The following is a 13647-nucleotide window of genomic DNA, read 5'->3' as shown; positions in this document are numbered from 1 at the left end:
AGCCTTGTCTGTGGCGAGACTGAGAACCTCTTTCCACAATCACAACGTTTCAAACTTTGGCCTCCCTGCGGGGGCTGAGAGGGGCCGAGATGTGTGTTTGTGTATCATTAGTTGCTGCACTGGTGAAATCAGTTCAAGTCTCAACGACATAGTGCTAGGTGAATCATCACTGAATGATTTAAATTATGATCCATCACCATCCCATTTCAAAATCTGTTTTAGACAACTGCATAGCTGCAAAGCTCGGCGTGATTGCTTTTCTCTCGACATCATCTTGCATAGAAGTGTCTTGGTTGATTTTTTTACACTACATCACCCCCCCTATACAAGACTTTGGATGGCCAACTTGTCCATCCCAGCTTCGCCGCATTGCTTTCAGGCCCGTTCTGTATTCACGACTACGAAAAAATGGATCTCGATGGCAAACCATTGTACAGACACTCAAAGCTCGACTTCAATCGCTTCCGTAAAAAGCCCGTCGGTATGTGATATCTGATTCCGGCTATGGCAAACATCAATGCTAATCCTTATCAAGACAAGCCTCCATCTCCGATGCATCGCTCCTCTGAAGCCTTTGTGAACCAGCTCCCTTTTCTATATTCGAAAACCGAGGAGATTGTCTGGAAATGGGAGCAGTCCAAGCTCTGTGGCCAGAGCATCAACACTACCTTGCAATCCACCATCATGCCACAGGATCACCCTTCCAACAGACCTGACAGGGCAGACAGATTCGTTTCTATGCTGAATGGAAGTGTCGTCGTGAAGCCTCCGGCCTACCTGACAAATCTGAAGCCGGAGGATTATCAGGTGGGATTTCTGCATACAGAAAACCTGACAGATATGAAGATCATTCTCCTTGGGCTACCCAAATGGAAAAGACCTTCCAAAGTCCGGGAAAGTATGCTTCGTTTTGAGAATTTGCTGGCCGGGAAAAGTTTTTCACTCTTCTACAATTGGTCAACCGAGTACTGGATCTCAGATTCGGTCATTCTCGATCCACGGTCAACCGATGAGATTGAGATGATCAGTAAGGGAAAACGGACGGCAAGTAGTCAAGATTTGACGTACCTTTGCGCTGGCCTTCCATCAACCACGATAGGACCTCTTTTCAACACGCTTGTGACCTCGGGGAATGCAGACCCAGCCTGCTTTGAGTATTCGATGGGGTTCATTTGGATTCATGCGTCGATAGATGGGAGGAACTTCGAGATAGAGCTTGACACTTCTATCGATCCGTCTTGCGATCGCGTTGATTACATGCTACAACAGATGAGAGAGAGGTCGTGGTTGGTTCAGGCAAAGCTAGCGATCAAGCTCGAGAGGTCCAGCAGGGTGAAAGCCGCTATCTCGGTTCAGGTTTTGGCGTTTCTCAAATTCGCGTCACTTCTACTCATAAACCAATTACTCATCAGTAGGATGTGTTTCGCTTTCAGAGCCAGATGCCATACCTTTCGCCTGGGCCATGCATTTGTGTCAAATATCTCCTCAAATTCCACCGTCTTCTAATACTTACGTCATTCACGTCCCGTTGCGCCGTACCGGAAAGGCTCACCGAAGGGATGAATTGGTATTTAGACTCGGCCACTGAGCAAAGATTCACCGCCGTGTAATACGTAACATCGACGGACTTGGTGGGTAGGTAAATTCATGAAAGGTACATTTGAAAAGCCTTTGCTGTATTCGCAGAAGACAGATGTAGTGTATACCACGTAGAGAAAGCACCAGAGTGGTCCTAGTCCAAAAATTCAACAGCTGCTAATCGTAAGAAAGGCAAGAGTGTAGTCAGCGTGAGAGAGCCCATATGACGAATTCTTGATGAATCTATGCATAGATAATGTCCTCAGAGGCCCCCGAGCCCGTCGAATTTCATCCCCGCTGCGACCGCCGGGTCCGCTCCGTCTTCTGCTCCGGCCCAACTGGCGCATCAGTCATATCACTTTTGATCCGCTCCTCTGCTTCCGCCTCGACAGCCTCCAGCCGGTGGAGAAGGTCTGCCAGGTCCCTGCGGAGATCCTCGATACACTTATTTTGGTCCGTCAATTTACAATCTAGGGATCTGGCCTTAGGTTAGCCCTTTGTGCATTGCTTGGAGGGAATGTAAAACTCACTTCACCCGCACGTCTAGTCTTCAAGTATCATCTGTTAGTGAAGACTTTGCTTTCACGGTAAGGGGTGACTCGGACTAACTCTGCGAGGCATGTGAGGGTAAGCACGTTGCTATCTCTGGGCTGAGATAAGTGTCCGCCGTATTGAGGACTCGGAAGCACCCCGTGATCGTGGGTACTGGGAGGATCGCCCAGTTCCGGAACAGCTTTGTCGTTCTTGTTCGAGGACATCGATGGCTCTTCCTCGGTAGTGTCTCCAGACAGAGATCGGGATGGGCTTGGGCTGTATTCGGACTCCGAGGATGACAAGGACAGTGCGCGCTGCAATCGACGTCGGAAGTCTGGCATCTGCCGGGTGCGTGGAATTTTTCGAATGGCTCCCATAGTCGCGTATCGAATCAAGCGGGGTGTTGCCGACAAATAGACCTGTTCGAAAATTATGACGGGAGTGGCTCTTATATGATTCGTGACGGGTGGCACTCTATATATGTGAAAATAGATCCGGCGAGCAAATGGCCGCAGTGGAAGAGGCCATCGGCCTGAGCCCCGGCCAGCCATATCTGGCCTCACATCGTGAAATTCAAAGCGGGGCCCAATAAGCATTTGGCCACACTTCAACGGAGTTTCAACGGGACAAACGTTGACTAACAAGCTCTCGGCACGAAGTGGACGTCCCAATCTGCGGCTCGCAGAAAGTTGGCTTCACGGTTGGAATTTCAAGTCAGCGCCCAGCGACCCGGTGCCGCTAAGCTGTCACTTTCAATGTGTCCTGCTAGAAAAGATTCATCTCCGTACACATTGGGCAGGCTCAGCTCGGACCATTCTGGCAAGGGTCAATTAAGCTGATGATTTAATTGAGAATCTGTTCATTCAGTGCCTACATCAGATAAATTTAGTGAGGAAGGCTAGATGCGTCCAAAATTGGGAGCATGCATCGAGGCAGCTACGATGGCAAAGTCTACAAACACAAGTTCGAGGCTATGAGCAGTCGATTTTCCAGAGCTAGCCCATTTTCGAAATTAACAGCGAAGTTGAAAGTCGTTTGACCTTTGTCAACAACGTTGAGGCATTTTATTTGTCAGGCCTAGACCCAGGGGAGCGAAGGATCCAGGTGGGGCGTGCCACTCCACCCGCTCTCTCCGCCCCGAACTCTTGAAATTTCTTATTTCAACGTTGATAAACCGCCTCAACACCCACGAAATTAGGGTCGCCCAGTGCGAATTTGAAGTCAAAATCTCTGGACTCGGCAAAATGTACGCAAGTGGTCGCTGCCGAAACCCCTACTCAGAATAGCATAAAAGACGCTCTTTTCCCGTCGAAGAGAAAAACAGGACTTTCCTCCTCACACTCCCAAGCCACTCGGGCGTTCTTCGCAGGATAAGCTCTGCGTTACCAAGTGTTCTTCGCAGGATAAGATCTGCGATATCAAGTGTTCTTCGCAGGATAAGCTCTGCGTTACCAAGTGTTCTTCGCAGGATAAGATCTGCGTCACCAAGTGTTCTTCGCAGGATAAGATCTGCGATATCAAGTGTTCTTCGCAGGATAAGCTCTGCGTTACCAAGTGTTCTTCGCAGGATAAGATCTGCGATATCAAGTGTTCTTCGCAGGATAAGCTCTGCGTCACCAAGTGTTCTTCGCAGGACGGGCTCTGCGTGATCAAATGTGCCTCGCGGGGCGGGCTCCGCGTCAACAAGTTTGCCTCGCAGGACAGGCTCTGTGTGATCAAGTGTGCCTCGCAGGAGAGTGCTGTGTCAACAAGTTCTCCCTCGCAGTGATGAGCCCTGCGATTGTAAGAGTGCGCTCCCTCACAGCCAATGAGCCCTGTGTTGTATAAGTGTGCTCCCTCACAGCCAATGAGCCCTGTGTTGTACAAATGTGCTCCCTCACAGCCAATGAGCCCTGTGTTGTATAAGTGTGCTCCCTCACAGCCAATGAGCCCTGTGTTGTATAAGTGTGCTCCCTCACAGCCAATGAGCCCTGTGTTGTATAAGTGTGCTCCCTCACAGCCAATGAGCCCTGTGTTGTATAAGTGTGCTCCCTCACAGCCAATGAGCCCTGTGTTGTATAAATGTGCTCCGCAGGGACATCTGCGACATCAAGAGCCTCCGCAGGAGACCGCTGCGTCAACAAGTTCTCCGCAGGAGACCGCTGCGTCACCAAGTTCTCCGCAGGAGAGTGCTGCGTCAAAAAGTTCTCCCTCACAGCCCATGAGCCCTGTGACTGTAAAAATGTGCTCCCTCGCAGCAATGAGCCCTGCGTTGTAAACATGTGCTCCGCAGGGACGCCTGCGTTACAAAGAACCTCCGCAGGAGACCGCTGCGACACCAAGTTCTCCCTCACAGCCCTGAGCCCTGTGATTGTATAATCTTGAGCTTCCATGCAGCCTTGAGCCCTGCGTTATCAAATTTGTGCTTGTTAGGCGACCCGTGGCGCCGCGGTCCTCGTCCTGATCCTCTGGCGATTGCAGGCACCTCTTCGTGGTGTCAGAGACTAGTATTCGGGGGAGTCCTCGAAGAAGCCAAGACCTGCTCCAAAATCAATAGAATCAAGAATCATCCAGTATACTTTGTGTCCTGCCTTTCAGCCTGTTTGTAGATTTCAATAGCCATGTTACTGGTTCGCGTCAAGTTGTTCTGGAGCCTTGAATCACGCCCTGTCTTTCGACAATGGGCCTTTCTTCAACGTAGTGCGAAGTAGAGCACTGAGTCATCGGGCCAGTGGGGATCTCAGTGTATGATAGCTTAGTGGCCGATCTGGGCGACGCACGCAATCCAAAGTAGTCTCCATTTGTGCGAATGCTTGTCTTTGCTGGCTACCAGTGGTAGCAAAGGTTGTCTCGACGTGGTGAGATGCGGGTTGTCGACACTGAGTGGGAAGTGTTGGCGTGCTGATGAAGGCGTGCTGATGAAGGCGTGTTGATGTTGAGGACACATTGATGGTGAGGACGCGTTGATGGCGAGGGCTGGAGATGAGGGCCGGAGATGAGTGACGGTTGAGGATTGGTAATGATCATGATCGATGGGAACCAGTGAGTCAACATGTTGATTTGCGGCGCGGCGTAACTGCCGAGCGGTGAGGTGGCTGCCAACGGTGACTACCCATCGCCCTTACAGTTGGATCTTCGTTGGCTCACCAATGATGTACATAATAGATGATAGACGGTGAAACATGATGCAGTTCATTAACTGGAATCTGTCATTACACCAGATCGCAATGTAATTATCTGCGGATAGCTTTTCAGAAAAACTCGACTATGGGCTTGGAGGCGCGTGGTGCAATCAACATTGGTGACCACTTCAAAAATATGTTAAAGGGTACATTATGTACATCTATTGACGATAGACTGAATCATTATTTCACTCGGGTCGCTCTTCTACGTGGCTTGAGCTTCGTCGCATACTCTTTGGCGATACACTAATATTCGAAAACAAGTTCCCCTGCGGCGACTCGGGCTTTCTCTCACAGAAAGTAATTAAAACGATTTTTACAATGGAATGATCTAGCCATAAACTATCCTAGCAATGATTGGCTATCATCTCGAAGGTATATCCTATTCCGGTTTAGCTTAGTAACAGGTAAAACCCGAGAAACAACATGTGTGTGTCCAGAGGGGAAACTGTTTTTCGAATTTCTCTGTACACAGCTCTTGGGTAATGTCGATAAATGGTCATCCAATATTGCGCAATATATATCCTCAGCCGCGCACGTACATGGTAGCAGTAGAATTGGAAAAACCATCAGACTGTCAGCGATTCAGGGGTGTTCTGGCCCTCTTTTCGAATATCATATTCCATTATATGGCCAAATGAGAGACTGCTGTGGAGCTCGAAGGGGTAATGTAGCTGAGTACTGGTCGAGACTAATGGTGGCTATGATATTCTAAGAAGTTGCTGGATATAGTGAGGCAAACCTCGCGACGCCAGCGCATCTGCTCGCGTGGTCTAGTCGAATATGCCACGTTAGCTTCCTTAACGAACCGGGTTCGATTCCCGCAGGGCGCATCTGGATGACAATTCATCAGAAAGACGATTCTCGCTCATGCATCGTGTATACAACCCGCTGGTTTCCGGTTCGTCTCGCGTGTTTTTTCTTTTTTCTCTTGGGACTCGTGATATGAAACGCTCTCTGGAATACCGACCTAAGGCAGCACCCGGCGGTGGCGACAAGGCCGTGCACTGACGCGTCGCAGCGTCTCGCGTCGGGCACAAGTGACAGACCCACAATGGCAGAACATCACAGCTACGTCAGCTACGTCCGAGGTCAATAAGTACGACTTTTCTACCAGTTATCTCAAACCCACCTGGCATCCTTCGAGTAATAATTGAGCAATTGCATCCGCTGCGGCAATCGAACGGCCGTAATTCACGACCGTAATTCACGACGCTCGTCCGCTGGTGAATTCGTGCCGTTCGGGATGACATCATGGGGAGAGCATTCGACTGGCTTGCAGCCACCTTTGGGAGGGAAAAATTGTCTTCATATCAGCGGTTTGGCAAAAAGGTCAGTTATCCCCAACCTCCAGTCTTGAAAACGTACTCTTTCCCTTATTCAAGATATAGGCCACGGGGATGCTTTGAATACCATCTGCATTGACCACAGACAAACAGATTGCCGTTGGTGATACTCGATCTAGCACCAATTGTCAGCAACTGGCGCAAGATGGGTGTTCGCAACTGGCCGCCACTGACCGTGCTCGTGGCCTAGAGAGAATCCCAATACTAGCCGCAATACACTATCTCGATCGGACTTGTAGGAACAGCCGAAGCAGTGCTACGTTTCACTACTTCTCCATATCAGCAAGTCTTCTGGTGGCTAAGGGTGGTACAGACTTGCCGTTGATGTAGTTTGGGATCAGCGAAAGCCAACCAGAGATGTAGCGGGCTCAGTTCGATTACATCTGGAGGGCCCAGGATCACTCCGTATCGCTGCAAATGAATGTTGGCAAGTTCTGCCAATGCATAGCTGTTTCGTCTTTGGTTTTCGTGTGGGAGGTAAATCTTCAGACCTGTCAGGACAATGTTCCACTGAAGGAGAGGATCATGGGTTTTGGGTTGAATGAAGTAGTAGCTGACCTGAAAGCGTCTGTTCTCATGGGGAGAGACATGGGATAGATCCACTGCCGCGACCTGGCTTGTCGGTTGCTGAGCTGCAATCAGGGCTTGGTAGAGCCGGCCCTCAGCCTGTGGCCTAAAGCCCGATTCATTGCTGGATTATGTTATACCTGGAGAGACCATGATCTTTTTCGGTGGCCGTCGATGCTGGACTTCTCTTCGATGTCGTCGATTGCTGCGATGGCTCACTCAGCCTAGCATGGAACCGGGCTATGGCTGCCGACGAGGCTCCGAATCGGAGGTCGGCAAGAGATTAAAAGCTGTCGGAATATGAAAAAGTTCTTAATAAACTGATAAATGGCCCTCAATCGGAAAGGGTAATGTCGACGAGACGAAAACACCTTGGAGACTTACCGTATGACTAAGCAGATGCGCCAGGCGAGTTGGCCTTTTAACCACGACTTCAGAAACAACAAAGCCGCAGGCGTAGTATAACTGATGGCTTGGCCCATCAGTTGTTCAAGCTGGTCTAGTTTGAAGACGAGGGAGGGGGATATATCTCTGTCAGGTCGGCCGTAGTATTGACATGCGTCCTATGAAGAAGAAGAACAATCAGTTAATTTCTGAAGAACAAAGAGCCACCAACGGATAGCATTCGTACGGAGATGAAAAGTAGTACTGACTGTTGGGAATGGGCAGGGGCAAAGCAATAGCATGACTTACAAGACATCAAGTGACCCGCGATAGAAAGTTTGCCAACCTATATAGAGGGTTGTCAGCACATGACATCTGCTTTGAAATTTGCTGCAAAGTTCGAAACTCACGTTCTCGGATAATGTTGTCCGTTGCAGGAGACTGTATAAAAGATGGCATCTATTTATCATCAATCATCAGTAGGTAGCTCAGGAAGGCAACTTGTAACTCACTGTGCTCGCAGCTTGGGCTATTCGGGATCCAGAAATGTTCGCTCAATGGGTTATTTGAGGAGTAGCGGAAACGGGGCTGATATCGAGCGTCTTCCGATTTAGCAACGCTCTAAATGACTGGGAAATGACACTCACTTGCTGTCTGAAGACTTCGTTATTGAGAAAGGCCAGGCCATTGCGATAAAAAAGGTCAGTTTATTTCATTGTATGATTTGGAGGTCAATCCATACCAAAGAGTAGCCGCGGAGACGAATCATGATCGACTTTCTTTGATCCAAATCACAAAGGAATGCTTGCGAACGGCGGTTCTGCTGGTGACGAGTCTGGTATTTATAGCATTTCGGCCAGGCATTCAGTCTGCGTGAATGAGATCATCATCATCAATTGTGAGGGCTTAAACACAAACTACTCTTAAATTGCAGCCAGTTAAACACATGGTTATTTATCTGACACACCATTTGAACACAACATTTCGAAGACATCGCATTTTTCCTGGCGACTCGATATATGCAATTCCTTTTATCACTGTTGGCACCGTTTAAACAGTGGTGAGCATGCCGCAGAAAAGCATCGATGACCCGTTTCAACATTTACCACCATGGGCTCGTACATTATTGCAACAGGTGAGGCGGCGACATATCACACCATTTCATTTCACCCACCAATATGAGCACGACACCCTACCCAATGAATACCTCATCAAAGACAGGCAAATACCATGCCATATTGCGGCCCTGGATCTCTACCAGCCAAACTGCAGGGTTATTCACTGCCTACCTCGTATATCGGAGAAAAGGAAGCACACCTACACAATACCAAGCAGATGCAAGCTATAGTACAGCGCGGGACTGATTCACACAACCCCATTACAACAGAGTCCCTTGTATAGTGGGTCAGATATTAGGTCGATTACGTTTTCGTAGAACAAACCTCTGCGATCAGCCCCGTCTTTGCAAAGGCATTATCCACATCAATCTCCTGGGAACGAAGCGCATGGGGGAAAGTGGGTACTACAACAAGGAAATATAAGCCAATTAGTGCCATCAATGGCTCACATGCGTGCAAGTCGACTATGAAATGATTGGTGGATATTTGGCCATGGCTCCCAGGAGCCTGTGGGTCGTTTATATTGATGCGATCATTGGATACTGATAATAGATCGGAGGAAGAATGAGCCAATCGGTGCTATGAATGATCCACGTCTGCCACAAAGCCCCCGTAGAAATAATTGGCATAAATTTGGCTGTGAGCTCCTGGGAGCCTGAGCCTACCATAACACCTACCATAATTGGATAGGGCTGATACAATTATGTCCACAACGTACCCACGTCTCCTCTCCTTGAACCCGAGATAGGAACGGCATTACGCACTGGCCACTGCGATTTAGGTGTAGCCTTTGCGGGCATATTCAAAACACAAGAATTCTGAGTAGACTAGGCCAAAGTATACCATAATATTCATGGAAGAATCAATCGGAGTAAGACAAACAGCCGAAAAGGGTTTCTAACGAGGCCCCGGCTAGAACTGGTGGTTTAAAAAAAAGTACTGTATTTATTAAGAATGAAGTTGAAATGAGGTAGTACCTGGAATTCCTTTTCGCGCGCTCGGCAATCGCTACTGCAGCACGCGCAGCCAACCTCCCCTCGACAATCGATCTCGTCTGCACAACATACAAGTCTGAGAAAAGAGATGGGTCGCCGCCGGCTGTGCTGCAGGAGGAGTGTCTTCATGGACACCGACTTGGATTCAATGGCAAGCAGTGTATTCACCCGTCGCAGGTGAGTGTTGCGAACGATACATTTGGTCCACAGGAGGAGGAGACGACGTGGGCGGTGCGGTGTGCGATTGCTGATGATAAAGCTGCTGCCGCGGGGCGCGGAGCTTGGACTCTGGATGGTAAGATGATTGATGTGCCTGTTGCGCAGAAGGCAAGGGCTATTGTTAGAAAGGCTGAGGCCGTCGGTGTCGATATTCAGGCATTCAATGGAAATAGTATTTACTGTCAATACACAAGGATATCTCACATGAGTGAGGGTAGTTTCAAGGTTCAATTGAGGCTATGTGAATTGTTCCTTGATACTATTCAATACTATCATTGCCTGATATAATATGTAACTTCTCGTTTTCCTTCTTATACCTCCAGGGCTTGAGTAATATCAAGGACGTGCTCGTTGAGAAACACAATATTCTATCAGGGTATATGACCAGGGAGAAGAAACTGATTGGGGGAAAGTTGTCCAAGTAACCGATATCTTCAAAAGAATAGACATTGCTGGTTGGGAGCATAGCCATATGAAGAGTGTCTTCAGAATGACTGGCTGATCTTGGTTCGGTAAAGACATGGATGTTGCCACGATTGGTTCCCACCTGGAGGTAGTGGTTATTCGAAGTAAATTCGATTGACATCTCCGAATAAAATCACCGACGCTTGAATCTTGATGACAAAGATAAGATCACTCAGTTTTAGAGATGGCTCGGTTGATTTTCCACGTATAGAACATGATAAATCAGGACGAGGCGCATGTATTTATATGTTCTTCGCCCATGACCTCGCTTTGGGCCGGGTGTCGTCCATAACGTGCAATGGTATGGTAACGAGCTCTGTCATTCCCAGGACTCAATAAGTTCACAGCCAGGCCAGCGCCAATCATGTTTACCAAGGCTATATAGTGGGGCATGCATGGACCCGGTTGGCCCATTTTCATTGGCAAACCTGATCTAGCATTAATAGCATCCAATGATGCTATGATTTGGACGACCCACATGCTCCTGGGAACCATTGCCTGATATCGGCCAATAATTTAACTGAAGACTCGTGTATGTGTGTGTATTGTAATCCGTGGCACTATTTGAGTCATATCTGCTTATTGTAGTACTCCCTTTCTCGCATCCACTTCGTTCCCAGGAGATTGGTGTGGATATTGCATTGACAAGACGAGGATGACGGCAGACAATTGTGTCGAGTTCCGAAAGAGGAAGTTGACCACATTTTTTAACTCTGGTTAATGGTTCAGCGCGTGCTTAGATTCCATAATATTGTTTTCGCATGTAAAGTGGGCGTAAACACCCATACAAGCTACTAACACCGTGACAGGTATCGACTAGGCATGACTCAAATCATGCTGTCGTAATAATTTGGTCGTATTTTCCTAGTCACTGAAACAACCTGATCTTGCAATAATAGGGGCGGTAGAGCTGCTTGGGCCTCCGAGGGGACTTACGGCCTTCCCAGGATTGGAACAGATTGCTCCTAGGATCTGGGATTGAGATCCTTGAAGCTTCAATGCTTGTTGCTGGTACTAGAACGCAAGCGGTACTAGAACGCAAGCGGTATCCCGTTGAGGGCGCAGGAATTGAATGCGGTTCCATACGACGATATAAATTTTGTAAGGTTAGTCCTTGCCAACGGGATGTGGTATAAATATAGCTGCGGCCTGCTCTTTTCTCACCATTTATCCTCAACCGCTCTTCTCACTCGACTCTGATTACTTCCACATCTCAGATAGCCTCACAAAACCTCTCAATGGTAAGTTACATTACATAGAATGGGATCAAGGGATTGCAGCACTGACTTTTCACTCAGTCCAGCATCATAAAATTACGTACTCGCTTTTCGAAAGCCCTCTCTCAAGAGAATGTCGAGAGCTTTTTGGATGTATTGAAATGCATGAATGCACATGTCGATATATCGGATTCTCAGGGTCGAACAATGCTGTGGTACTATGTAAAGACGCGGGACTATCAGAAAGCCGAATTCCTTATTAGGTGTGGCGCAGACCCTACTGTGGCGGACTATGAAAGGGTGGCGCCCATTCATGTTGCTTTAATGCAGGGTGACGCCATCGACAGAATCATAGCCAGGATGTTACTGCATTCTCGACCGACTGTGCCCGTATCTGAGATGCTTCAGAACGGCCCGAGTCTCGATGAACTTTTTTCAAACCACGCCAATACTCCTGACAGCGCCAATACCATGAAGCTTCTTCTGGAGCTGGGTGCAGATGTCAATATTATCCTTAACGTGGACAACGAAACACCATTGATACAAGCAGTGCGCTACGGTGACCTCAAAGTCATCAACGTACTGCTAGAACACAGGAACATCAATCTCTACGCGAAAAATCGGTATGGGTACACGGCATTGCATGTTGCTACTTGTTACAATCAGCTAGGTGCAGTCAATTTGCTCCTATCCAGCGAACGCCTTGATGTAAATTGCAGGGACCACCAAGGCAACTCTGCCTTCTGGCTGTCTGTACACCTCGGGCGGGACGATATCAGCGAGCGTTTTCTCAATGACAGCAGAGTGGATATCAATTTCAGGGGTGGCACCAATCCGCGAAGGCAAACCACAGCTCTCTACATCGCCTGTTTTCGCACGAGTGTCCGGATGGTTTCCTGTATTCTTTCATCGACACATTTACACAGAGTGAATCCAAATATCCAAGGAGATGGCAGACAAAGTCCTCTTGGAGCTGCTGCTTATCAAGGCGCCTATGAGGTAGTGGATATGCTGCTCAAGGCAGATGGTATTCGGCTCAACGCAAGTGACGAAAGGGAAGACGATCCTCTGTGGTTGGCAATCCAAACGCGTTCAATGTCGGTAGTTCCACTTTTCTTGAACGACAGCCGACTTGACATTAATTGCCAGAACAACCAAAAGGGAGATACTTATCTCATTGCCGCAGTTCGCAATGGCAATCTTCCCCTTGTGAACAGGCTACTCGGATTTAAAGGCATTGAGCTTACGAGAAGGAACAAGGAGGCTAAAAGTGCGCTAGACGTCGCCCATCAATTGAATCACTCCCACATCATCCAAATGATGGCCGGTAGAGGGACTGAGTGTTGATAGGCCTCTCAATGAATGGAACTTGAGCAAATTTTGACCAGGGCTTCTCAACAAAGTCAGTACTGTAGGAATCATCAATGACCAAGCACTCTTTAAATCACCTATATAGCCATTTAATCAAGATCGTCTTGTCTTTCATTCCACCCATCCAGCCCTTTTCCAGGCCTCTTGAAAGTGTCGAAATCAAGCGCGTAAAAGTAGAGAAAGGGATGGATGGGATTTCAAATTATATCGATGTTTGTCACTAGGATAAAACAGAGAGCAGCAGCTACCTGATATAAACTTACGGTTTCGTCGGCAAGGGATATCCTAAGGCTCCAGTAGTCAAAAGCCTGGGAAACCAGACCAGAGCGTTTTCATTCCTCCGGAATAAAGGACCACACCAACACCAGATAATTACATGGACGGTCATTACACGGAGCCTCTCTAGAAGATGTTTAAGCTCTCTGCGTACAACATAGAAGGGGTCAATGCCTAGGAGTTCGGTAAAACACAGCAAGCTGTTGAGGGTCTCACGTATCTTTAGATGAAGATCGTGTCTTTCAAAAGAATAATTACTATTCAGAAGGCTCTAGCCGACTCTCGAATAAGTAAACGTAGCGCGAGAAAGCAAAAAGAAGGATGCCTTCTCGCATTCAGGGAACTAGATGCGCCATGTGGGTCCCCGTTCTGCGTCAGCGTGTATGCCTTTTGTATATCCCTGACAGGGATTTCCA

At 48.1% G+C, this 13647-nt stretch overlaps 2 protein-coding genes across 2 annotated transcripts; both read left to right on the top strand.

Moving 5' to 3' along the window:
* Window positions 1-9541: 9541 nt before the first annotated feature.
* N7509_006535 (uncharacterized protein) lies at window positions 9542-10236 on the top strand (the record flags this gene model as incomplete). Its single annotated transcript, XM_056631172.1, has 3 exons — window positions 9542-9559; window positions 9663-10074; window positions 10226-10236. The coding sequence occupies 3 exons, from the start codon at window positions 9542-9544 to the stop codon at window positions 10234-10236; spliced, it is 441 nt and encodes a 146-aa protein (XP_056488433.1).
* A 1369-nt stretch (window positions 10237-11605) lies between these two features.
* On the top strand, window positions 11606-12931 carry N7509_006534 (ankyrin repeat domain-containing protein; the record flags this gene model as incomplete). Its single annotated transcript, XM_056631171.1, has 2 exons — window positions 11606-11608; window positions 11666-12931. 2 exons carry the CDS (start codon window positions 11606-11608, stop codon window positions 12929-12931), a joined length of 1269 nt encoding a protein of 422 aa, XP_056488432.1.
* Window positions 12932-13647: the final 716 nt, after the last annotated feature.

The sequence above is a fragment of the Penicillium cosmopolitanum genome, assembly GCF_028827165.1.
Source record: "Penicillium cosmopolitanum strain IBT 29677 chromosome Unknown utg000007l:1.0-333516.0:1.0-333752.0, whole genome shotgun sequence".
NCBI classification, from domain to species: Eukaryota; Fungi; Ascomycota; class Eurotiomycetes; order Eurotiales; family Aspergillaceae; genus Penicillium; species Penicillium cosmopolitanum.
Note: the sequence above shows the minus strand (reverse complement) of the source record. Positions and strands in the feature narration are given on the sequence as shown.